The sequence below is a fragment of the Ambystoma mexicanum genome, chromosome 5q (genome assembly GCF_040938575.1).
Source record: "Ambystoma mexicanum isolate Mex_15411 chromosome 5q, UKY_AmexF1_1, whole genome shotgun sequence".
Classification (NCBI taxonomy): Eukaryota; Metazoa; Chordata; class Amphibia; order Caudata; family Ambystomatidae; genus Ambystoma; species Ambystoma mexicanum.
The window spans coordinates 102,096,792-102,123,323 of record NC_090933.1 but is presented as its reverse complement, the minus strand read 5'-3'; the positions used below and the strand labels follow the sequence as shown (position 1 = coordinate 102,123,323).

The following is a 26,532-nucleotide window of genomic DNA, read 5'->3' as shown; positions in this document are numbered from 1 at the left end:
ACCCTCTGACATCCTAAATTGAAGAATTGGCTGGGGTGGTGAACTTGCAACAACCCCTCTGGACACCAGCAGTGACCCAAATCCAAGCGGATGATGCTGGAAGGAAATGGTGGAACATGGCACTTAAATGCCCAGAAAGCAACGTCCAAGTGGGGGGCCTTGACCCAGCAGATGTGGGGAATTTAGCAGGAGTCTTCAGGAAGCCTGGACTGGACCCTCCAGGTGCGGAAATTCAAAATCTTAATATACCCATGCCATGATACTCAGCAAGGTTCACCAAGTGAGGTCTGCAAAAACGTCACAAAGCCTGGGAAAACTCATTTAGGGGGGTCGGTAGACCTGTCGCCTCCACATTCCAAGCACAAATCAGCAAGAAAGAAAAACCAGGGGAAGGGCAAAAGTCTAAATATCCTTGCGCAAAGGGGCTGGCCAAAGATCAGCTTACCACTCAATATAAGGGGCTGGGGACTCAAAGGGTCATTCCATTCTGGTTGGTCTGTGGGACTGGGGGGAACCACACTAGAATGTTGGTATTCTTTATTTTAATGCTTTACTAAAAGGAGAGCATTTTGTAGAAACATTTTTGTTGCGTGTCATAAAAGGGGACTTTCCTCTAAATTAAACAATTTGTGACTTTATTTGGTTTCCATGGGGAAAGATGTGCTTTAAAAAGACCCACAGTTCCCTAGTGTTTGGTTGACCACTGTGACCGTCGCACTAGGGGGTGGGTATAGTTAGTGCAAAAGGACCAGTGGTCCTCGTGTCGGTTTCTTTTTTGTTTTTTTCATTTTTCACTTAGTATCTCAATCCCTGTGTTATGTATACACAGTAAAAGTCCTTGATCAGTCCTGTTATTCGTTTTCTGGAGAGATCAAACTGTAGTCTGGCATATTTATTTTAATTTGACTGCACAGGTACAGTGTTATGATGAGCCGACCGGTTTCAGTGGTAAGCACCACTTTCATCAGGGCTAGAACAGCTAGTGGGTAGTAATGCTGTTGTAGTTGAAGAAGAAGCTGGATCTGGCTTGTGTCTTTATAGGACCTACCCTAGACAATGATGACTTCTTTTGTCAAGTAGGTCCTGGTGTGAGACTGTAGATCTTCAGTCCCACTGCAGGTGCTGACGGGGTTGAGCCATGTGCAAAGCCACAAGACGGTGATGGTGAAACCAGAATGTATCAGGACAGACTCCTGCAGAAGTAGGCTGGAGGAGGTTGAGGGGGAGCATGGTAGAAGAATCTAGCAAAACAGGCAACACATACGCAACACAAGAAATCACCTAGTATTCATGAAACTGCTCAAATCCTGGCTCTTCACTTCGTAAATAGAAAACCGCCCACAGGCACACACACAACTAAAACAATGATGAATGACGACACAGATCCCGATTCCCACCAAACAATCAACAAAAAATAGAATCTAAGGAAGAAACTCCACGACATACCGAACGACTAATTGAGAGATAGCCGTGATAGGAGGACACTAAAGACTGAAGAGATAGGCAGACCAAGATTGAAGTACTAGGACGATTCATCAATAGCACCCTGGCCCTGAACCACACCCTAGCTCCAACTCCAACAGACCCATGTCACAATAGATATCAAGGCAATAGGGAGCACCAAACCCTCAGCTTGTACACCAGAGAGGATACAGCTCTCTCTCTCTCTCTCTCACTCACTCACTCACACACCCACCCCCCCTTCAATTGAGCTGACTGCTCGCTTTCCTTCCTCGCTTCTCCTAGTCTCATCCCCACTACACTACTTCTTACATCTCTACACACCCTTCTCTTCACCACTCTAGGCACACAACTTCTATCTATGCCCCAATCTTTCCACATTCTCTCCGCCGATCTCCCTTAACTGCCGCCCTCACCACTACTGCCACTATCTCCTTGCACTTTCTCCACATCCTCCTACCGTGCACTCTCTGACTTTCTAATTCCCGCCACGCTTTCTCTCCCACTCACTCTTTCCCTCTCACATTTTACACCCCTTCTCACACTACACTTCATACAACTGGCACCACTCTCTCACAAGCAATACTTCACCTGCACTCTGCTCCAACTTTTCCACCGACTGTTGAGCACTCCATCGTCTGTCGTCCACCTGGCCTCTCGACACACCTCCACACCACCCGACCTCTCCCTCCAACCCATGCTATCCCCTTCATTCACTCCCTTTGTATACGGTGTCTCCTACTTCTAACCTTACCTTTCATTGGCTCCAGTACTCTTCTGGATCTAATGGCCAATCTGTTGCTGCCTTTTCACCAGGAGCTGGGTTACACAGGTGAAAAACATAAATAAAGCCTCTAAATCCCTTTCCCTGCATGTTATTTGTTGTATCTGATGGTCTCTCTGCTTGCTGTGAGTTTAAAATTCGGTTTAGGGAGGGTTTCAGTGTGTCTCCCATTTCCCCTCCAGTCTTTTCTCAATCACAGTTAGTTTTCTACTGCCCTACCATTGGCCTGAATTCCGTCTGCGGTTGGTAGGTCGGGTGTTTGGTGTCTCATGTCTGTATATCCTAGGTCATTTCATTTCTGTTTATTCAATTCTCGTGATTGTGTTCTGGGTTTTCTTGGTAGTGCGTTTCCGAAGAGCTGCTTTTCTTATAACAAAGGAATCCTGGCCAGAAAACTGGTTTGAAGTTATCTTGCGACACTGTTATTATTAACAACATGCATGGGACTTGAGGTGGTTTCAGGGACTGATGCTAGCCCACCCCAAAAACCCAAACTCCCCTCACCTGTAAGGTTGCAGAAGGAGGGGACTGACACAAAAATGGCATGGGTGTTGGCATAAACCTTTATTATACCAGAAATAAAGTGAAAATTTACCTTTCTCTACCCTAAGAGGGGTTTCCCTACCTCAACTAAAATACTAAGGGTTCGGTCAGAATGTACTTGTAATTCAAGAGTCCACGTCCTTTGTCAAAGTACCTACTTCTACCCCTTACATTTGTAACTAAGCTAAAGAGGTAGTGGGTCTTGTTGTTTGTGGCTTGTTGTGAATGGTTCCTTTCTTCTGCACAACGGATCATAGTTCAAATTTTTAGGTGGGATCTTTACCTGAGGGAATGACTCCTTTCCCCAGGTCTCAATCTCCATTCCAAGGCACAAAACAAAGTTTCAAGGTGAAATGCAAAAGAGCAGTGAACTTCTCAGTTCAAACATCAACATTCCTTATTGCCCATAGGTGTTTCTTCACAATTGGGTTCCTGGAGAATGCCTCCCTTCTCCAGGTATCTTGCTCTGTTTTCATAATTCCAGGGTAATGACTCACTTCCCCTGGCCTTTTCTCAGGTTTACTTCCCAGATCACAACACCAGAGGGAATGTCTCCCTTCCCCTGACCTTTTCTCAGGCTTACTTGCAGCTCACAACACCAGGGTTATAATCTCCCTTCCCCAGGGCTTTACTCAGACCTCTTTACAATGTTTATACAGTTCACAATCCCAGGGGGAATGTCTCCATTCACCTTGACTCTTTCTATGATTTGTACTCTTTTCCCCAGCATAGACTTGGCTTCCATTCTTGTGGGTGTGGATACCAGAAACGTGGGATTCTCTGCTGGCAGTGTGGCAGACCTGGTTCACTAACCTGCCAGGTACTGCGACTATGAAGATGACTGGTGAACTTTTCTTCTTGTGGGTGCGGGTCCCAGAACGTACTACTTCATGTATTACTTTCCCACAGTCTTCCTCCCGGGCTTTTTCCTTGGCCCTTCTTCCACGGGTATCTCCACCCTTTTTATATGGACCATTAGCCTCTCTACTGTCACCACCGGCCGGCCCATGTTGTACCCTACCTTCAGGGAGTGTTCATATGGGCTTCGGTCGGTCCCTTGACTCGCCGTTGTTCTCGGTTTTGCCTTCCGCCGACTTTGTTCCAGCTAAGGCAGCTCCGCAGCTGCATGTTCCCTGTGTGCCTCTTTACTGACAACGACCGCGCGGTCCCTCTTCCTCAGTCAGTTAAGTCAGCTGCTTTCCAGTAGAGAGAAGGGTCTTTCCTCTTCCGACCCTCGGGAGATGCTTTGCTTTCTCGCCTCGCAGCCCGGCCACCTTGCTTCTCTCCGCCGCACCGCTGACTTGCTTGCGGCTCCTCCAGGGAGGGATGAACTCTGTTATTTTCCTTCTTCTATTTTGAATGTGACTTGACCAATAGGAATTCGGGAACCGCTATCTCGAAGATGCATAGCCATCCTAAACTTTGCTAAGAAGTTTCGAAATAACATAGTTGCTCCAGCATTGGAAATATACACCTCTCAGGCAGTGAAGCAGCAATATATGGAGCAGAACTGTGGGGACATGGGAGAATCTCCAGTTTAAATATCATAGAATACATTCCTAAAAAAGCTGCTTCTCCTGAAGAGTGCACCTAGTTTTCTTGTGCAGTTTGAACTTGGTTTAACCCCCATTCGTGATTTAATTGCTCTGAAACCACTGCTGTATATGACGAAACTGTAGTCTAACGAGAAATTGGAAGTTGCTGTGAGGCACTCATGGACCTGATGATGAACTGTAATGGACCCAGCAACCTTCCCTGGTTGGCCTATATCAGGTCAATATTGTATTTTTTTTAACCTGGAATGCTTTTTGATCGACCCAAGGTTAATCCAGGGGAGGAGTGGTCATTCTTTAATTAAAGATGCCTTCAGAGAATGGGCCATTTGCCAAAAGATCACTGACTGTTTATCCTCTTTAGCCACCTGTTGGTTGTAAATGGTGAACAAAATATGGGAGTGCAAGAGTTGCGTGATGGCTATAAAATCGATATCCACTTGTGCACTCTTCATGAAATTAAGATTAAACATTCTCCCTTTGTTACCCTTGACGAACCTGTGGTATAGAACTGAGAAAGTCAGTTGTCCCTTCTGTGGAGGCATTTATGAATCTGTTCAGCACTTCTTGTTGATTTGCCTGGGGTATTCTAGAATTCGCACATGCAACCTAAAACACTGTCTGAAGAATTATAGTATTCGTACGGTAGACAGCGCCAAGACTTTTATGTAGGAGCTAGTGCCAACCAGATGTGGTGTTTGCAGTGTCAAATTACATGCTAAGGGCCTGGAGAAGATGAAAAGCCAAACTTAAGCTCCTTGATCAACTGAGCCTTTTAAGCGCATTCTTTTCGATCTATGAATTGATATACTAACCTTTCTTTTTCTAACACATTTTTAACGTGATATGTTTGTTTGTTTGTTTATTTATTTATATCGCGCACCTTACCCAGGGGCAACAGGGCGCAGGCAAAAGATAATTCGAAGCTTACAATGTTGCAGAAATATACACTTTGAGGTAGTGATAAAGATAATCAGAATTATGTGTTGGGCTTTTAATGTTTGTATGTGCTGCCTTTATGGCCTTGTGCCGAAATGAAGTATATTTGATTGATTGTGGATTCCTCCTCTTTTTCTTGCTTCATGTATGACTCACATTTGACCCATTTCCTCCTCCTTTGTCTCCCCTTTATCAACTATTGATTCCCTTGGATCTCTTCCTAATGTTCATGTCAGTGTACCACATAACAACAATCAATACTTTAATATGTGCTATATAAGAAATAAAACGAACAAGGAATTAAACATAAACATGAAAAAAGTAGAATGGCAATTGCATTCATGTCTTAGACTATTTCTCTTTGTTTTGCCTGTAGGTTTCTCTTCCGAAGAGCTTTCGTGGCTTCAAGACAGCAAAGAAAGACGCAATTTCTGCCAGACACATGTTTCACCAGTTCGTTTGTACTTGACTGATCATGATCAGTTTGTTCACCACTGCACAGTGACTGAGGTAAATGACCATGAAACATTCTTTCTGACAGCCCTACACTTTTTTCAGTTGCTTTTTTGAAATGTTTAGCACTGCCTAAAGCGTGCAAATATTGTACAAGCTCATTGGGTGTTTGGTCAAAATACGAACATCATACCCCTTTTACTGTTACCTTTTTAATGAGGAGACGGTTTGGAGTCATCACAAGTAGTTACATAGATGTTTACAAATCTGGATTAATACCTTTCATGAGCTATTCTACTGCTAATCGTATAACGTCTCTCAGGGTCTCGAAAGTGAATTTGACTAATTTATAAATTACAATTTTTATTTCTCCAAGTTACACTTCGAAAAAATGAAATCAAAACGTTATCATACATCAATCTGTAAATTACAGGGTTTATTAAGTGCAAAACTACACATTTTCTTCTCAACATCTAAGGTCTACAGGCAAAACCAATTGAATAAACTCTTCTCACAAAAGCTGTTACCCTATTGATACAATTCCATTTATTTTCACTGCTGTTCTCAGGTCAAAGATTTTGACAGCTTGAACTGGATCGTGCATTGAGCAGTCACTAAATACTCTGCACTATAATGAGTACCCTTAATCCGAATGTTGAACAATACGATCTATCTGTCAATACATTTGTGTTTCAGCCACCCAATCGGGTACAGTCACAGAAATCTATCCCAATCATTCAAATGTGTTCCTTCGTCAGGACACACATGAATTCTTGCACACTGATGTACCCCCTCACTTCTTCTTAAATAAAACAGTTGTTGAGCTTGACTACCTGCAAATACATTTATACATATTAATAAAGAAACATGCAGCAAAGAACATTAAGCAGACCCTGAAACACACACCTGAGTATACACCGTTAATTTGATAAAACATGAAGAGCACACACTCCAATACTTCCATGTCTCCGGACACTTGACCTTGCTGCTCTGCATCAAATTGATGCCAGACTCAGTTTGATCTCTCCAAAATGGTATTAAATACGAAATAATTCATTTCAATCTTAATTTATTGTAGCCACTACTTTAATTACTTGCCTGACTACTTACTCTGTCATGCCCTATGCATTCAAGTCCATTAACCTTGCTATGATAACGTTTTTGTTGAAGTTGAGGGGTCAGCAATGAGATGCATACTATCAGGGTAATTCATAGAATTTCGCAGAAAAGTGTCGCAAGCGGCTGGCGCAGAGTGTCCGCGTGCGATTGTCTGCGCCAGGCACGTGTGCTAAAACCGATTTCCGCGCACAGCGTATTCATGGATTTTAGGCTCCCAAACCAGCCGTGGCGCAGAGTATCGCAGCGACCCTGCAGCAGCGCCAGTAACGCCCCCAAGAACGCCCTCGCGCAAGGAAAAGCCATCAAAATCGCTAAATCATCGCAAAGGGCTGCGCTAACCCTGGACCAGTTTACAGGGCTGCCAAACAAGGAACGCAAAGCGGGTAACGTGCATATCAGGGGTACGCGTGAAGTTATACACGCGATTAGCCAGGGTGCCAGGGTACGTGTATTTCAGGGGTGCGCGGGAAGTTCAACACGCGATAGTCCAGGGAACGTGTATTACAGGGGTACGCGGGAAGTCTTACATGCGATTAGCCAGGGCACGTGTAATACAGGGGTACGCGGGAATTATCACACGCGATTTGGCAGGGTACGTGAATTACAGGGTTGCGTGGGAATTATCACACGCCATTTTGCTGGGTACGTGTATTACAGGGGTGCGTGGGAATTATCACACGCGATTAGGCTGGGTGGGTCCTCACAGGTGTTCCCTGTACACCCTCCACGGCCCCTGCAGGCAGCCCACAAAACAGGGGACTACCCTGCACACCTGCTCATGTCCCCCTGCACCCCCACCCCCCAGCCACCAGGGGCACCCACCACCAGGCCCCCACCCATGTCTCCTACCACCCCCACCCCCCAGCAGTGCAGGGGCAGCCTCCACCAGGCCCCCACTCATGTCTCCCACCACCCCCCAGCCACCAGGGGCAGCCTCCACCAGGCCCCCACTCATGCCCGACTCATGTCTCCCACCACCCCCACACCCCAGCACTGTGGGGCACCTGCCAGCAGGCCCCAACCCATGTCACCCACCACCCCCACGCCCCAGCAGTGCAGGGGCATCCTCCACCAGGCCCACACTCATGTCCCCTATCACCCCCACCCCCCAGCAGTGCAGGGGCAGCCTCCACCAGGCCCCCACTCATGTCTCCCAGCGTGCTACGTGTATTCCAGGGGTGCGCGGGAAGTTCCACTCGCGAATAGCCTGGGCGCGTGTATTTCAGGGGTGCGCGGGAAGTTCCACACGCGAATAGCCTGGGCGCGTGTATTTCAGGGGTGCGCGGGAAGTTCCACACGCGAATAGCCTGGGCGCGTGTATTTCAGGGGTGCGCGGGAAGTTCCACACGCGAATAGCCTGGGCGCATGCATTTCAGGGGTGCGCGGGAAGTTTTACACGCGATTTCAGCAGGGTACGTGTATTTCAGGGGTGCGCGGGAATTCTCACACGCGATTTGGCTTGGTACGTGTATTACAGGGGTGCGTGGGAAGTTACACACGCGATTAGGCTGGGTGGGTCCTCACAGGTGTTCCCTGTACACCCTCCACGGCCCCTGCAGGCAGCCCACAAAACAGGGGACTACCCTGCACACCTGCTCATGTCTCCCACCACCCCCACCCCCCAGCAGTGCAGGGGCAGCCCCCACCAGGCCCCCACTCATGTCCCCTATCACCCCCACCCCCCCAGTCACCAGGGGCACCCTCCACCAGGCCCCCACTCATGTCTCCCACCACCCCCACCCCCCAGCAGTGCAGGGGCAGCCCCCACCAGGCCCCCACTCATGTCCCCTATCACCCCCACCCCCCCAGTCCCCAGGGGCACCCTCCACCAGGCCCCCACTCATGTCTCCCACCACCCCCACCCCCCCAGTCACCAGGGGCAGCCTCCACCAGGCCCCCACCCATGTCTCCCACCACCCCCACACCCCAGCAGTGCAGGGGCACCCTCCACCAGGCCCCCACTCATGTCCCCTATCACCCCCAGCCACCAGGGGCAGCCTCCACCAGGCCCCCACTCATGTCCCCTATCATCCCCACCGCCCAGCAGTGCAGGGGCAGCAGGCAGTCAGGCAGCAGCAGGTGGGAGCGTGCTCGGGCTCTGGGGGGCAGTAGTTCGGCCTTCCGGGCAGGAGCGTGGTATTCCGTGTGCGTACGCGTGGCCAGCTTGGTACGGAGTGATTTTGCACGTGAAAATCCTGCACGTCAGCGTGAAAACTGAGGAAAGGCCCTCAGCGCGTCTGTGACGTGACCCGCACAGGTGTTTCCCACACAGCACGTGATGACAGAGCACACGTGGAAAGACTGCACGTCAGAGTGTAATCGCGTGTGATTGGTGGAAATGGCCCTACACGCAGAAGTGACAAAGCGTGTAATTGGTGGAAATGGCCCTACACGCAGAAGTGACAAAGCATGTAATAGGTGGAAATGGCCCTAGCGCGTACACGCCGCGTAAGTGACGCTGGACGTGTGGGCCTGTATAAAAGGTACGTGTAGAACACGTTTTCCTTGTACGTGCTTTTCGTGGAGAGCGAGTGGGTGAATTCTGTACTTCTTGTCGTTTCACACGCGATTTACTTCACGGCGTTTCTAGTTCGTATTCCCTGTTACCTCTGACAGCTTTTTCTCTGTATTCTCCTTTACTGGTTTACCTGGGCCTGTTCCCTCAAACAGTGTTCCCTTCTACTGTTGTCCTGTCTCCTCAGACAGCGGACAAATCTTCTTTTGGCGGGGGTGTTGCCAACCAAACGTGCTCATTTTACACGCTCGTTTACCTGGCAGACGGTGAGTCACGCACGTATCTAACATCTGTGATAGCCCCGTGTGTAGCCTACCCCTTCAGAGGTCATTCTAGGCTGCGTGTGACACGCATACGTTCATTCTTGTGTTTCTGGGTGCCACAGCGTAGTGCAGGTTTTTCTTTCTGCACACGTGGTCTAGGAGGGGTTGCGTGCACGTCATCTCCCTTTTTTGGGCCTCCTGTGCGTTGCGTGACCCGTCATCTTTCCCCAGGGGTTACATTCAGCCTTGCTAGAGCACTAGGGTACAATTACCATCTGGTACCCAACCCCTTTGACCCCCAATTGCCCAGGACAATAGTCTACATCCACTCCCATACGCACATTAACATCAGTGCCATGGCTGGGAGGCGAGGATTCCGTAAGGGTGGCAAAGGTGGAAGAGCCACAAGTGGTGGCCGTGGTGGATCCGGTAGGGGACGTGGTCGTAACTTGCAGGGTGAGCCTGTCCCCCCATGTGTGGAGGACCAGTCACGGGCACCCATAATCCCCCCCCCTACCCCCCCTCCCATTGAGGCTGATGTGGCTGACACCATCCATGCTCAGCCCTTGTTGGACCAGCCCATTGTGGCACCAGACCTGGCTGACTCCATGGCTGACTTCCAGGTCAGCAGGGCTACGACACGTGCGCTGGTGCACGTTGATGCCATCATGCCACGTGGATCTGGGGCAGCAAGGTCATCTGCTGCACCAAGTAGGCAGGGCGGAGAGGCTGCAGGGGCAGCTGCGGCTCCATCCACCCCAGCCCCCACACACCCATCCAGGACAGTGTCGGTCCTAGTCCATGCTGCTGACATTCCCCCTGACACCATCACACTAGAGCTAATGCCTGCACCAACTCCCATGCTGAGTGTGCAATCCCACACTCCTGATACAGAGTCCACCAGGGCTCCTGCCCCTAGTGTCCAGAGCGGCGCAGGACACTCAGGATCACCACCACCTTCCAAGCGGAAGAGGAAGAGTGCTCGTCCGGCACAGGCTGATGCCCCAGACACGGCTACACAGTCCGGCCCGTCCAGGAAGCCCAGCTTCACGGATGACGAATTGAATGCACTTGTCGAGTATGTGTCCGGACATGACAACGAGATGGTCATTGTTGCAGGATCCAAGACCACACCTGCACAACGCCAGGCACACTGGCAGACCGTTGCGGACATCGTAAGTGCCCTTGGAATTGTGAGGCGCACAGCCAATGATTGCTATAAGCGCTGGAATGACCTAAAGCGCAGGGCAAAGAGTAAGCTGGCCTCAAGTCATGCCGCAACTCTAGTGACTGGAGGTGGGTCTCCAGTAGTAGACATGGAACTCACTCCACATGAGTCAGTCGCTGGGACCTACGTCACGGAGGAACAGATCCAAGGCGTGGGAGATCTGGCTGATTACGAGGCATTGTCCGGTGAGTGCACATGCATGTGTGTGTCATCCATGTGCATGGTGTGTGTGTGAGGGCTTCTGTTCGGGTGCCAGGTGAGAGTGTGTGCGCCTGAGTCGTATGGGTCAGCCATGTGCTTCATGCAATCCTTCCTGCGCAGCTGCAATCCTTCCTGCGCAGCTGCATTTGGCCATAGCAGTATCCCTTCTGCCAACAGTAGACATCTAGCCCAACTGCACGCCAGTTGCCCTTGAAGTGTCACCTTGCCACAACATATTTGCTTCTTCTTCACTGTTCATTCAGTCAGTTTGTTTGCATTCCATCACTTTCACTAGGCATGTCGCTGTCCACTAGTCACATGTCTGACATGGGTATGGTAAAGTGGAGTGACTTTGTTACCTGGATATCATCTGTACACACATGTCCCTGTGCAATTGGACCATTTCAGACTGGCAGCTCCAGGTGAAAAATCTGACCTGTTAGAAATAGAAAAGCTATTACATGCGGGAACTGGACTGAATGAATAGGTGCTGCCCTCCTCTCCATCTTCACTCAATAGCAATGGTACATGCCATCTGTGTGATGGCATGTGTGTTTCACCTGCCAATCACAGGCCAATGTGTGATGCCACTGCCAGGCAGCATGCAGAAAATGTGTTCATCTTCCATCTTGGTGTCATCAGTGTGTGCCATTTGCCTGGACTTCATACGCAGTGAGGGTGCATGCATGGGAGGGTTTTAGTCATGTGGGACATGTGTCAATCAAGTACTGGTTCTTTTGCTTCTCAGCCCTCAATGTGTGCCATGGTGCTAATGCCTGTTTCCATTTCTTTGTTTTCATGTCTTTGCAGGGGAAGACGCACCTGATACTGCTGGGGTTGTGGAGATGGTGCAGACCCAGGAGGGGTCCGAGGGCCGACCAACCACCAGTGAGGGACGTGGTGTGGTGGTGGGGGAGAACCCACAAGTGCTGCAGGTCGTGCTCTCAAGGGGTGTCTCTGGCTGCACCTCCCCCGAGCTGTACTCGGGTGTTGATTCGGATGAGATCTACGTGCCGTCGCAGGTGAGTGTTCCAGGGAGGGATTCTGTTCTGTCTCACCCACCTGCACCAGGGTCAGAACCCTCCATGGGGATGTCAGTCTTGGCAGCTACGCCTTCGGTGGTTACGGATGCAGGGTCACACTCCGCGACATCTGATCCTGTTCCTGGGCCAGCAGATCAGAGGGGGAATGCAGTCCTGCAGCCTCAGGCAGTGCCGGCACAGCAAGGCGCAGTTCGCCTTGCCCCAGACAGGTGTGGTGCCCGCCGACGTGGTGGCCGTACGCCACCCGGAAATACCGCATGGGAGCAATCCATTTACGGTATGGCAACCCAACAGGCTGCATCATCCGAGATGATGGCTCAGGCCATGGATAGGGTGGCCACTTCCATTGTCCCCCCAGAAAGGCTGATGGAGCGACTAGAGCAGGCAACCGACTCCATCTGCCAGTCACACAGGGAGGACATGTTGGGGTCCAACAGGGACAGGCGGGCGGCACTGGCGACTCTGCAGGAGGCCATCTCCATTGAGTCCCAGGGCCACAGGGAAGCCCTGAGGCAGGAGCTCCTTCACCTTAGGACGACTCTTGTTGAGCTTGAGGCTTCAACACACCAAAGGACAGAACAGCAGCTGGAGCGTCTCACCCGTACGCTCTCAGCTGAGATGCAGGCAACGAGGGCGGAGGTCCGGGCATCCCGTGAGTTGTTGCATGGGGACCTCCGCACACTCATCCTCCAGAACCAGACCTACCACACCCGCATGCTTGCAGCCATGGAGGAGCAGACTAGGGCCTTGCGTGGGCTGCCTCCCATAGTGCAACCACCTCCGGATGCAGCTGCACAGGGTGATAATAGCGACAGCAGTGATACTCCCACAATAGGGTAGCCGTGTGGGCCATGAGCCCATGGAGGTGTTTTATCTTCCCAGGATCCACGCAGGTGGGTTCTGGTGTGCATCCTGTCCTCGGACCTCCTGGGTGGCCTCCCCAACCCCCCCGGGCCCATCAATGGCCATTTTTGATTGTTTCTTATTTTTATTTTTATTTTGATTTCTTTTATTCCCAATTTTTTTGGGACGATCTGTTGGCTTCGATCTGTTGGCTTCCGTGGTTCCTGTGGGCATACGCTGCATTGTGGCTGGGCAAATGCAGGCTTGTAATGTATTTGGTTCAGATGCTTGGGTTTGAGTCACACACACCCCTCCTGCTTCCTGTTTCCATGGGCTTGCAAAGGGTGTGCCCAAGTGACAGTGAATTACACAGTGACGTTGGACTCCCATGAGCTGTGTGGCCAGTCTGTAGTCAATACTGTGTATACATTCATAGTGCATATTGCTGTTGTGTTGTACACTGCATGTTGCATTGATGTGTAACTCTTCTTCTGTGTCTACCTCCCAATTTGCAGGTCCCTTCCTCATGTCCACACAAGGACCTCTAGTCTGGAGATGGGGACCATGTTGGCAGCAGTGCACCTACAACTCTACATGGCGACAACACTGCACAGTTGGTAGTGGTGGGAGTGCAGGCATTTCCAGGTGGCGAGACTACTAATATGTAACATTTGTGATGTCATGTTAATGGTACTACGTGCTCAAGTATGTTGTTGGTCCGGCATTGCTGTGAGCATTTCAGGTGTTGCAGGTTTCTAATAGTGCCACTGTACATAGTGAGACTGATGTCATGTTGTGGGGATTACTTTGTTTACCTGCAATTAGCATGACATGGCACGGTGTGTCGTGTGGCGGTGCTGGGGTTGGGTTGGCTGACATGGCACTGTCCTCTTGTTGCATTTTGCAAGTGGGTATTCATTTTAGCTGCTTCAATGTGTAACTTCACAAAACTGCATTGGTGGTGTCTGTGTGGGTAGGGATGCACACATTGTGACACATCCAGGTGAACAATCTGAGGCTGACATGGTATTCCCGGTTCATTCTCCAGACATTCAGGATCAGTGTCAGGTTGAGTCATCATTGATTGTCAGATGGAATGTGCCAGGGCAGTGTGCACTCCACAGGGGTGTGATTTCTATGTGAAGTAATTAGCCACTAGCTGTGTACGGGCTGCCTCCCCCCGTGCCCTTTCCCCTCCCATGCGCAGCGGCTGTGCATGTGGTTGGGGATGTGGGGCCACCACCATGTCCACGGCCAGGCCCCGGCGTGTTGCAACGTTGTGCAGGACACATGCTGCCACTATGATCCTGCACACTACTGGGGGAGCGTATAACAGCTGCCCGCCAGAACGGTCAAGGGAGCGAAAGCGTGACTTTAGCACTCTGAATGTGCGCTCCACTATGCCCCTGGTTGTAATGTGGGCTGTGTTATATCTTACCTGGGGTGGCGTGGTGGGGTTCCGAATTGGCGTCATCATGTGGGGGCTGAGAGGGTAGGCACTGTCCCCTGTGGAGGTGGTGATTGGTATCATTGGTGGGGTTGTGACCTTGCTCAGTATCCAACATGCATGCATGTGCAGTGGCATACATACTCACCAAGCAGCCATGTATCGCCATGCCGCCCAGCTTCTAGGTCCCGGCTTAGAGTGGACATTCGGTAAATGAAGCTGTCGTGGGTGGAGCCGGGATAGTTGGCATATACTGAGGTGATGATTCCCTTGGCATTACATGCTACCTGCACGTTGATGGAATGCCAGTGCTTGCGGTTCCTATAGATGTGCTCAGATGCCCTGGGGGGACGTAGAGCCACATGGGTGCAGTCGATGGCACCTAGCACTTTGGGGAATCGTGCCACAGCGTAAAAATCCAGGGCGGCAGCATGCCTTTCTGCAGGTGTTCTGGGCAGGTATATGTGCCTGCGGACTGATGGGCGTGCAGTCATGATGTTCAAGACCTGGTGTAGGCAGCGTGACTGGGTGGCCTGTGACACCCCACCCACTATGGCACTTGTCCGCTGAAATGATCCAGTGGCTAAGAAGTGCAGTACATTGAGGACCTTCTCCAGGGGGCTGAGTGCTTGGGAGCACAGGGTGGGTGATGTGAGGTCATCCTCCCACTCACTCACCAGGTCCAGTATGATGTGTGGTGGAAACCTGTACCTCCCATACACCTGGTCATCAGGCATCCCGAAAAGGCTGGTTCTGGGTGTGAATATTCTGGCCCTGACTATCCTCCTCCTCCTCCTTTGGTAGCCCACTGCCACTGCTGCTAGGAACGGTATGTTCATCCTGGCGTCTGAGCTTGTTATTGTTAAAGTCCGCAATTTTATGCTTTGCGCGTGTTCTAGGCGAGCGTGTGACCCGCGCACCCCTGGAATCCAGTTCCCAGTCCAATAGCGTGTGGAAATTCACACGCACCACGGGATACAGCGTGTGACCCGCGCACCCCTGGAATCCAGTTCCCAGTCCAATAGCGTGTGGAAATTCACACGCACCACGGGATACAGCGTGTGACCCGCGCACCCCTGGAATCCAGTTCCCAGTCCAATAGCGTGTGGAAATTCACACGCACCACGGGATACAGGTTCGCTGACGTACTTGCGTGTGTAAGTGGCCGCGCACCCATTAAATACACGTACATAGGCCAATCGCGTGTACGCGCACTTTTGTCCAATTACACGCAATGAAATACACGTACATAGGCCAATCAGGCGATGACACTCTGACGTGCAGTATTTCCACGTGTGTTCCGTCATCACGTGCTGAGTGGGGAACGCCCGTGCGGGTCATGTCAGACGCGCTTACGCGCTGAGGGACTCTGGTCCAATAGAATCGCGTATGCGTGCTGACGTGCTTACGCGCTAAGGGCCTTTCCTCGGATTTCACGCTGACGTGCAGGATTTTCACGTGCCAAATCACTCCGTATCAAGCTGGCCACCCGAAAACACACGGAACACCACGCTCCTGCCCAGAAGGCCGAGTTACTGCCCCCCAGTGCCCCGAGCAGCCTCCCACGTGCTATCTGCTGCTGCCTGCCTGCCTGCCTGCTGCCACCGTGCCCTGCCATTTGGTGCCTGCACATCAGCCATCTGCAGGGGTCCAGTTGCTGTGTCCACCCCTGCTGGAACTGAAGACTCCCAACTGGGATTACATCGCTCCACAGCCCAGCCCCAGGACCCAGTTGCCCACCCACACCTGCCTCTGGGGTTGCCATGTCGGGCACTTCCACATCTGGCACCAGTGGCAACCCCAGGCCAGAGGGGCAGAGGGGCACCAGCTTCACTGCCACCGAAGTTGGTGTCCTGGTGGAGCATGTCCTGGGGCAGTATGATGCCCTCTTTGGATCGTCCCGCGCCAGCAAGGAAGGACGGGAGAGGATCTGGGCCGACTGTGTGGTTGCCATCAACGCGGAGGGGGTGGCAACCCGCAACGTCCAGAAGATCAAGAAGCGCTGGGAGGACTTGAGGTCCAGGACCCTTGTGAAGGCCCGGCGCCTCGTGGAGGGGGGCCGGGGCCGCATGAGTTCCATACAGAAGAGGGTCCTGGAACGCGTACGCCCAGCGCTCCACGCCCAGGTCCTTGAGAGGGAGGCCCGTCTGGAGTTGAGCGGTATGTGTCCAAGCATTACTGTGTGAGACAGGGCATGTTGCGGTGTGCTGGTTCTATGATACTTGCCTGTATGTGTGCCATGGGCCATGTATGCATGTATGTGTGCAGGGACATCATGGTAATGCATGTGCGACCAGTGATGTGTGACCCACATGGTTGTTGCATGTGTTGAAATGCGGCATGGGGAGCCCTATGCAGATTTTGGACATGAGAGCATGCCAGTCTCTGTACCTGGACATGGATGGGGGTGAAGGATGGGTGCTGATGCCAGGTACATATATGGTAGCCATGTCTGTGTGCCTGACCTGCGTGTCTGTGACTTGTGCATGCCATGGATGCATGACACGTGTGTGACAATGCACAGATTCAGTGACGCACCCAACTTACCCTTGTTTCGCCTGTGTTCGGTGTGTTTGGGGCCAGAAGGATGTGACTGAGGTGAAGTGTGTGCATGTGATATGCATGAGCCATGATGCATGTGAGTTACATATCATTGAATGTTTCTAGAGTCCATTGGACATGCATGGAAATGTCCATGGCATGCACCATGCCTGTTACTGTGTGTGTTTTGCCTGGACTGACCCATGTGTTGTGGAGGGACATGATGGAAGTGTACTTTGACAGTGGTGCTCATCTGCTATTGCTTCCTGTCTAGGGGACCATTGTACAGTAGCCTGATGCTTGTGTCCTTTGTCTCCCTCTACGCAGCGGCTAGTGAAGAAGAGGGCGGAGACGGCGCTGTGGAGCAAGGCGGCGGGGATGCCCCCACGGCTGCAGCGGAAGGGGTGGGTGAGCCCCCACAGGGGCCTGCTACGGCGGGAGACGGTGAGGAGCCATCCAGGTTGGTGGTTTGCACAGAGGAGGAGGAGGCCGACACTGGTGCACACATGGGGCCTGGTGGGAGCATCCCTGCTGGTGCAAGTGGTGCAGTCCAGGGGCAGGAGGCAGCACAGGTCACCGTGGAGGGGCCTGTGCATGTCACTGTCCCTGACCCTGTGAGTGCACCACCATGCACCAGCAGGGATGCCCCGTCCCAGGCCCGTCCGCAGGTAGAGGGGATGTCCATGTCACCTGACTCCCCTCCACCTGCGGACGTGGTAACCCCTGGCCGCGTGGAGAAGGTCCTGATTGGGGTCGCGATGCGCACGGCTGTGATTCGTGATGACGTGCGTGCTTCCCGGGAGGAGCACGCACGTCATCACGAAGTGCACCGTGCCGACGTGGCCCAATTGGGATCGGCCATGTTCGGGGGTTTCCTGCATGTGTTGGCCAATCTGACGGCCCTCTCCTCCTCTGTGCAGGCTATCCACCGGTCGTTCTCCTTGCCGTCTTCCGGCCCAGATGCCACCAGGGCCCCCTGTGGACCTGCCCCGACCAATGCAGCCAGCTCGGTGGGGATCCCACAGTTGGGAGTCGGAGGTCCAGCAGGGGTGGACAACACAGCAAGTGGACCCCAGCAGATGGAAGATGTGACGGCATCATCGGGCAGGGCACGTGCACGACGGCGTCGGTGGTTTCCATCAGCCTGGCAGAGGCAGTGGCGTCGGAGGCAGCAGCGGGCTCGACGTGGGGGGCATCATGGCTCGGGGCCATCAAGATCAGAGGGGCAGGCATCGGCCGGAGGGCAGGGCAACCCTGGGATGGTGGTGTGTTCCGTGTGGGAGGAGTTTGGCCAGCGGATAGGTGCGGAGCGGCAGCGGGCGGAAGAGGAGCGGCTCGCCATGGTCAGGGCGGAGTTCTCCATGCGTCGGGCATTGAGGCGGGCTGAGTGCCTCGAGGAAGCTCGCATGGAGTTTGAGGTGGACATGGGGTTGTCCCTGCGAGACCTCGGGGCCAGGACAGAGTCCCGCCTCCAGGACATCGACATGGAGTTCGATGATGCCCTGGCCAGCAACATCACCAAGTGAGCCGCAGGACTTGCCCGCTGCCTTTGTATATAGTTATTTAGTTAGTTAGTGCTAGGTTTCCTTTATTTATTATTATTATTTTGGACCGCTCGGACAATGGCCACTTTTTTGTACATATATTTTACATTAGTTAGTGGTAGGTTTCATTTTTGGTGTTGGGCTCATGGACCCTGGAACATTCCTGTATATAGTTTGTTTTTTTGGGAGATACATTTTTTTAATTTCTTATTGTTTTCACCATGACGTAATGGTTTTTCATTAATTTCCTATGACATGATATTGCTTTGGACAAATTCATTTTAATTTTTTATTCCTTTGTTTTTTTGTTTATCACTTTTGTTCTCGGACATGGACCATTTATTTACTTAGCCACATCGTTGTATGTTTGAAAAGTTCACTTATTTTTGGTATTTAATACATTTTTTATATTTTCTTACACTTGTGTTATTTTCTCATTGGTTTGTTACATGTCATGATATGGGTTTTGACATTCACTTGCACCCATTGTGTATGTGTGTGTGACGGACATGTGTTCTTTTGCATACTTGGCATTGGGGTTGTGTCATGTGATTGCATTCACTATGTGGGTGGATGCAATCCTTGCCTGGGTGTTTGTGCTGGGTATGCTGGCCATTACTGCCATGATTGTGTATCGTCAGGACCTGGGGCCAGGGGGACATGTGTGGGGGCCTGCTGGCAGGTTCCCCACAGTGCTGGGGGGTGGGGGTGGTGGGAGACATGAGTGGGGGCCTGGTGGAGGGTGCCCCTGGTGACTGGGGGGGTGGGGGTGGTGGGTGACATGAGTGGGGGCCTGGTGGAGGGTGCCCCTGGTGACTGGGGAGGTGGGGGTGGTGGGAGACATGGGTGGGGGCCTGGTGGAGGCTGCCCCTGGTGGCGGGAGGGTGGGGGTGGTGGGAGACATGGGTGGGGGCCTGGTGGAGGCTGCCCCTGGTGGCGGGAGGGTGGGGGTGGTGGGAGACATGGGTGGGGGCCTGGTGGAGGCTGCCCCTGCACTGCTGGGGGGTGGGGGTGATAGGGGACATGAGTGGGGGCCTGGTGGAGGGTGCCCCTGGTGACTGGGGGGGTGGGGGTGGTGGGTGACATGAGTGGGGGCCTGGTGGAGGGTGCCCCTGGATGGTGGGGGGTGGGGGTGGTGGGAGACATGGGTGGGGGCCTGGTGGAGGCTGCCCCTGCACTGCTGGGGGGTGGGGGTGGTGGGAGACATGAGTGGGGGCCTGGTGGAGGGTGCCCCTGGATGGTGGGGGCTGGGGGTGGTGGTAGACATGAGTGGGGGCCTGGTGGAGGCTGCCCCTGCACTGCTGGGGGGTGGGGGTGGTGGGAGACATGAGTGGGGGCCTGGTGGAGGCTGCCCCTGGATGGTGGGGGGTGGGGGTGGTGGGAGACATGGGTGGGGGCCTGGTGGAGGGTGCCCCTGGTGACTGGGGGGGTGGGGGTGGTGGGTGACATGAGTGGGGGCCTGGTGGAGGGTGCCCCTGGATGGTGGGGGGTGGGGGTGGTGGGAGACATGGGTGGGGGCCTGGTGGAGGCTGCCCCTGGTGGCGGGAGGGTGGGGGTGGTGGGAGACATGGGTGGGGGCCTGGTGGAGGCTGCCCCTGCACTGCTGGGGGGTGGGGGTGATAGGGGACATGAGTGGGGGCCTGGTGGAGGGTGCCCCTGGTGACTGGGGGGGTGGGGGTGGTGGGTGACATGAGTGGGGGCCTGGTGGAGGGTGCCCCTGGATGGTGGGGGGTGGGGGTGGTGGGAGACATGAGTGGGGGCCTGGTGGAGGCTGCCCCTGCACTGCTGGGGGGTGGGGGTGGTGGGAGACATGAGTGGGGGCCTGATGGAGGGTGCCCCTGGTGACTGGGGGGGTGGGGGTGGTGGGTGACATGAGTGGGGGCCTGGTGGAGGGTGCCCCTGGTGGCGTGGGGGTGATAGGGGACATGAGTGGGGGCCTGGTGGAGGCTGCCCCTGCACTGCTGGGGGGTGGGGGTGGTGGGAGACATGGGTGGGGGCCTGGTGGAGGCTGCCCCTGGATGGTGGGGGGTGGGGGTGGTGGGAGACATGAGTGGGGGCCTGGTGGAGGGTGCCCCTGGATGGTGGGGGGTGGGGGTGGTGGGAGACATGAGTGGAGGCCTGGTGGAGGGTGCCCCTGGATGGTGGGGGGTGGGGGTGGTGGGAGACATGGGTGGGGGCCTGGTGGAGGGTGCCCCTGGTGACGGGGGGTGGGGGTGGTGGGAGACATGAGCAGGTGTGCAGGGTAGTCCCCTGTTTTGTGGGCTGCCTGCAGGGGCCGTCGAGGGTGACAGGACCCACCCAGCCTAATCGCGTGTGTAACTTCGCACGCACCCCTGTAATACACGTACCAAGCCAAATCGCGTGTGGAAATTCCCGCGCACCCCTGAAATACACGTACCCTGCTGTAATCGCGTGTGGGACTTCCCGCGCACCCCTGTAATACACGCGCCCAGCCTATTCGCGTGTGGAAATTCCCGCGCACCCCTGAAATACACGCGGCCAGGCTATTCGCGTGTGGAACTTCCCGCGCACCCCTGAAATACACGTACCCTGCTGTAATCGCGTGTGGGACTTCCCGCGCACCCCTGAAATACACGCGGCCAGGCTATTCGCGTGTGGAAATTCCCACGCACCCCTGAAATACACGTACCCTGCTGTAATCGCGTGTGGAACTTCCCGCGCACCCCTGAAATACACGCGGCCAGGCTATTCGCGTGTGGAAATTCCCGCGCACCCCTGAAATGCACGTACCCTGCTGTAATCGCGTGTGGACCTTCCCGCGCACCCCTGAAATACACGCGGCCAGGCTATTCGCGTGTGGAAATTCCTGCGCACCCCTGAAATACACGTACCCTGCTGTAATCGCGTGTGGAACTTCCCGCGCACCCCTGAAATACACGCGGCCAGGCTATTCGCGTGTGGAAATTCCCGCGCACCCCTGAAATGCACGTACCCTGCTGTAATCGCGTGTGGACCTTCCCGCGCACCCCTGAAATCCACGTACCCGGCCAAATCGCGTGTGAGACTTCCCGCGCACACGTATTTTTTGTCAGCGTGTCCGTGTTTGTGGGTACCCCTTTGCACCTCATTTGTCCTGGAGGGCCACAGTATAGGACATTCATCATGGCAGTATATGGGTGCTATTTGTTGGCGCACCTTTTGGCGCACATTTCTTACAGCCGCTGAGACGCTACCGCCTGCTTTCTTGTGGCGGTCGTGTTTGTGCCTGTGCGCTGGTTTGAGCGTGCGCTTTTTTGACCTATTCTATTCCATGAATACGTGTTGTAGGCGAGCGTGTGGGCGTTCTGCGCACTTTTACCCTGTGCTTCCCCCGTGACGCCCACATTTTGGCAAGTTGTTCCCCATTCCGAGTGTTATGCCCCGTGTTCCGCCTACTTTTGTTGCGTGCGCCGCGCTATGTGCGATTTTCGCTGTGGACTGTGCGATTTTCGCTGTGACCTGGCGCATGCCGTTAGATGGCCTGTGCGCCAACGTGCGCCGCGCACTTTCTTATCGCACGTCCGATGGTTTTCTCGCGCACGGCCTTCCATGAATCGATGTGCGCTGCTTTTCGTGCGATTTTCGCTATTCCACTGCGATTTTCGCTATTCCACTGCGAATCGCACGTTTTTGGCCACTTGCGCCGCGCTAATTATTCCATGAATCGGCCTGTATAGGTGTTCATGTTTTAAACAAAGACTTTTGTTTGAAGAGTAAATACCTTTGATTCCACTAAATTCAGGCTTTCCTAGGAGTATCCAAAGCTGCATAAGTGAAGTTATGGAAATGTATTGCAGTAACTTGTTTATATGTAACAAGTGAATAAATGTAATTCTCTAGGAAAATAGACGAACTGATTCTGATTTGAGCTCACTGGTCCATTCTTAAGCTATGTTGAGTCTTGAATTTGGAAACTCAGTTTTGCAGAGTTCACCCTACCCTACCCTACTCCACCCCTGACTCTTCTTTTTTAAATTTTTTTATTTTTATTAAACCTTTATTTGTATTTGCTTGACAAGGCATCGGGCACAATCGGAACATTAGTACATACAGTAATGCAGGTTGTACATTTGCATGTTACGTCACAATAACATCATTGAGCACAGTATCAGTTCAGTGTGTCCAACCTGTATTATGCTAACAACGGCTTGTCAGCAGGGCCAACCGGCAATGCCATATCTGCTTCTTCTTCTACAGGGTGAGCTAGAGCATGTAAGTATGTCCGAAATGGGGGCCATATATCTCAGGCTCTGCAATTAGACGGCTGCATTGAGATTCAGCGCTGCTCTGTCTGCCGTCCAGGTGACAGCACAAATCCATTGATCAAAAGTGAGTATAGCAGGCCGGAGCCATAACAATAGAATACATCGCATTTCTAACAGCATACAAAGACTAGCCAGCCTGCGGTTGGCCCCACGGATCGATATGAACTTGTGGAGGAGGCAATTCATAGGGGAAGACTCCACAGTGCTCTCAACCATCTCTCATATGGCTGTGCAAATTTTAACCCAATAGTTAGATAGTTTCAGCACCTTAAAATGAATCAGTCGGAACTTGCCATTCAGGGAGACTGCGCGTGCGCGACCCCACATGTCATCCCATTTCCCCTCAGATATTTTGATTCTGAGATCCCTGCTCCAAGCTTTGCTGAGTTTAGTTAGGGGCTCATTACATTGCTCTCGGAGCATTCGATACAGTCTAGTTCTCCAGCATGGGGTCTGGCATGGATTCACATGCTCATGAATATTCCCCGTCGTCAGGCTGGGAATCCTCGGTAAAGAAAAAACCAGTATCAGTTTCGTTTCTGATCTGTCTTTCGTAGTAGTAACCAATCACTGGTCTCTGCGTCATACTGACCACAGCCAATGACTGCCCTCTACCTAAGCACCGCCTCTGACAGCCATCTTCAGATTTTTACCGCACGTTCATGTGTTGGGATCCTCGTGCTATTGCTCTCGAGCGTTAGTGCTATTTTTTCACGTTTTTTCTCAAAAACTTCGTTTTTTTCGGTCAAAAGAGCCTCAAGCTCCACCGACTCTCCATCCGATCAACGGGGACCCGTGTCGGATTCGTCTGCGCCCCTCAAGGGTGAAGATTTCGTCGAGCTACGCTTTTGGAGGACTCCAGAAGCTTCTCAGGCCCGGACATGGCCCAGGAGAAGGGAAGCTCGACGCCCGGAAAGCTGTTCAGGGTCTGCCCTGGATGCCAGCTGCAGAACGTCTTTAAGGAGGATGAACACTCCTTTTGTCTCTACTGCTTACATGAGGACAAGACGCACGTGGAGAAGGACTGTGCGTTTTGCGGCAATATGTCGGAGCGGACCATGAAGGACCGCCATCAACGTCTCGCCAACTGGCTGGAAGGGAAGAGCTTGTCAGGCGAGAAGAAGAGGAAGAAATCCGAGCGGTCTTCTAAGACCTTTGAGGACGCCCCGGCGACGGGGGTCCAACACAAGGCCAAGCACCGCGAGTCCGCTGGCACCGGGAGCGCCGAACGGTCGGGCTCTACGGGCGCCAGGCAGGGCGCACCCTCCCCGGCACCTTCAGCCACGAGCCAACGCTCTGGGTTGGGTCAGAGGAAGGGCGAGCACCCGGCAAAGCTCCTGGAGAGGCCCCGGTCGAGCTCGAAGGCCCCATCGGAGGGGGAGCGAGGCAGTGTCCCCCCCCCTCAAGGATAAGGCGGTGAGCGCACCTAAGGTGGTGAAGGCCTTAATCCATCCGGCCAAGCCCTCTATCGATACTGTCGCGGCGACCCTGGCTCAGCCTGTGGAGGCTACACCAGTGGTGGCGACCTCGGGGCTCAGAGTCTCCCTGCCACCTCGGAGGGAGTCCTCTTTTGTGCCCATCGATAGGACCCCTGTGAAATCCCCGGCGGGGAAGAAAAAGGGGGGGCACGGCGTCGTCGTAGATTCGGCTTCAACCTCGGAGGAAGAGCTGATCGAGGTCTTAAGCCACGGCCTTGGCGTGGAAGAAGACCGGCCCGTCGGGATGGATCCCGACGCAGGTGACGACGACATCGTCGAGGGTGCCGACGGGGCCCCTGATCGCCCGTCGGATTCCCCTCTGCCAGCGCCGCAAGACAACTCGGCGGCCATTTTGTTGGCTATGCAGTCCTTATGCTCAGAGATAAGGACGAGACTAACGTTGCCGACGGAGGAACCTCTCCCGTCGGGGGATCCTGAACCGGGACCTTCTGGTGTTCCCCCGGCCAAGAAAAGAAGGATTCACCCTCCACCTCCTTTTCAGCCGTCGCGCACCGTCCAGCCCTCCTCCCCGTCCACCCGAGGGGATGATACGGGGACTGACACGGCAGCGACGGGTACGGACGACTAGGTATACGACGAGGATCTACCGTCGTCACCTCCCACCAGGGCTTCTCCGCCCGACGAGATTGGATCGTTCCACTCCATGATCGCCAGGGCATCCGAGCTTTTCCAACTCTGCCCTGAGGAGAAGAAAAAGGAAGGATTCCTTTATCAACGGCGCGAGGCCAAGAGGAAGACGGTCCTCGCGGTGCCTCTACTGGACGACATTTGGGATGAGGGCCTCGCCCTCCTCAAGAACCCTTCCACTACGCCAGCTAGAAGAGACCGGTACGAGAAGAAATACCGGGTCCCGGACACGGCCCCCCTGTGCCTCCGGGCGCAGCCTACCCCGGACTCCGTCGTCTCCGCGGCGGCCAGGAAGAAAGCGGGGGGGGGTGCGGCCTCCACATTGACTTCCCCACCGGACGGCGAGGGAAAGAAATTGGACGCTATGGGACGCAGGGTCATCTCGTCTGCAGCGACGACGATTAAAGCAGCCAACGCCTTGGCTATCGTGGCCCGCTACGACAGGGAGCTATGGTACAAACTGGCTCCCCTGCTGGACTTCCTACCGGACGACAAGAGGGCGGATGCCCTGGAGATCCTACAGGAAGGTGAGGTGGCGTCGGACCACGCCATCACTATTGCGACGGACATCGCCGACACTGGGTTTCGCCAGTTGGGCAACGGCGTGTGCCTTAGGCGGCGTGGATGGCTCAAGGCTACAGACTTCCGTCAAGACGTACAGACCAGAGTCCTGGACATGCCGTTCGATGGGAACAACCTGTTTGGGAAAACAGTGGACGATTCCCTTCAGGCCATTAAAGCGGACACTGAGACGGCCCGGGCCCTTGGGGTTCTGCAGCAACGACGGACGCCCTTTCGGAGCAGCGAAGGCAAGGGCGCCTCCAAAGGTTCCGGCGGCGGTTTCTCCACCTACCGTCAAGCGGCCCGCTCGTCGTCTCAGGAGGCCTACAGAGGACGAGGCAAGTCTGGCGGACCCTGCCGTCGTCGCCAAGGAGGTCAAGGCGGCAAAGCCTCGTCGAAACAGGATTGAACCGGCCGTGGGGTCGGGCCCCCACCGATGCACCCCGGTGGGAGGCCGGCTGGCGAGCTTCGTCAGCGTGTGGGAGTCCATCTCCACCGACCGTTGGGTGCTGGACGCCTTAGCCCGGGGCCACGCGCTCGAGTTTCAAAGAAGGTGCCCGCGTGTCCCCCCCGTGGCCAGGAAAGAGCTTCACGTCCCTCAGCTTCTCCTGGAGGTAAGGGCGATGCTCAGGAAGGGCGCCATCGAACTCGTCCCAAAGAGGCTTCGGGGCTCCGGAGTTTAGTCGAGATACCTCCTCGTGAAGAAGAAGACGGGAGGATGGCGCCCCATCCTAGACCTGCGACGTCTGAACAAATTCATCAAGGTGCAGAAGTTCCGGATGGTCACCCTCCAGCACGTCCTGGGTCAGCTGGAGGAAGGAGACTTCCTGTCGTCGTTGGATTTGGAGGATGCTACTTCCATATTCCCATCCTAAAGGGGCACCGAAAATTCCTCAGGTTTGTGGTCCAAGGGCGTCACTACCAGTTCAAAGCCCTCCCCTTCGGACTACGGTCGGCACCCAGGGTATTCACCAAGTGCCTTGCACCGGTGGCGGCGCAGCTGCGCCGCGAGGGGATCCACGTCTACCCCTACCTGGACGACTGGCTCATCCGAGCCAAGACGAGGGAGCTCGCCGTGGAGCACACGGCAAGGACCGTCCAAC

At 53.9% G+C, this 26,532-nt stretch overlaps 1 protein-coding gene across 1 annotated transcript in view; it reads left to right on the top strand.

Annotated features, from left to right (window-relative positions):
- TEX10 (testis expressed 10) overlaps positions 1 to 26,532 on the top strand; it is a 926,719-nt gene that overhangs the window by 637,226 nt on the left and 262,961 nt on the right. The window contains exon 10 of the mRNA XM_069620605.1: positions 5,657 to 5,790. Within this exon, the coding sequence (XP_069476706.1) occupies positions 5,657 to 5,790 (134 nt within the window). The remainder of the gene's footprint in view (positions 1 to 5,656; positions 5,791 to 26,532) is intronic.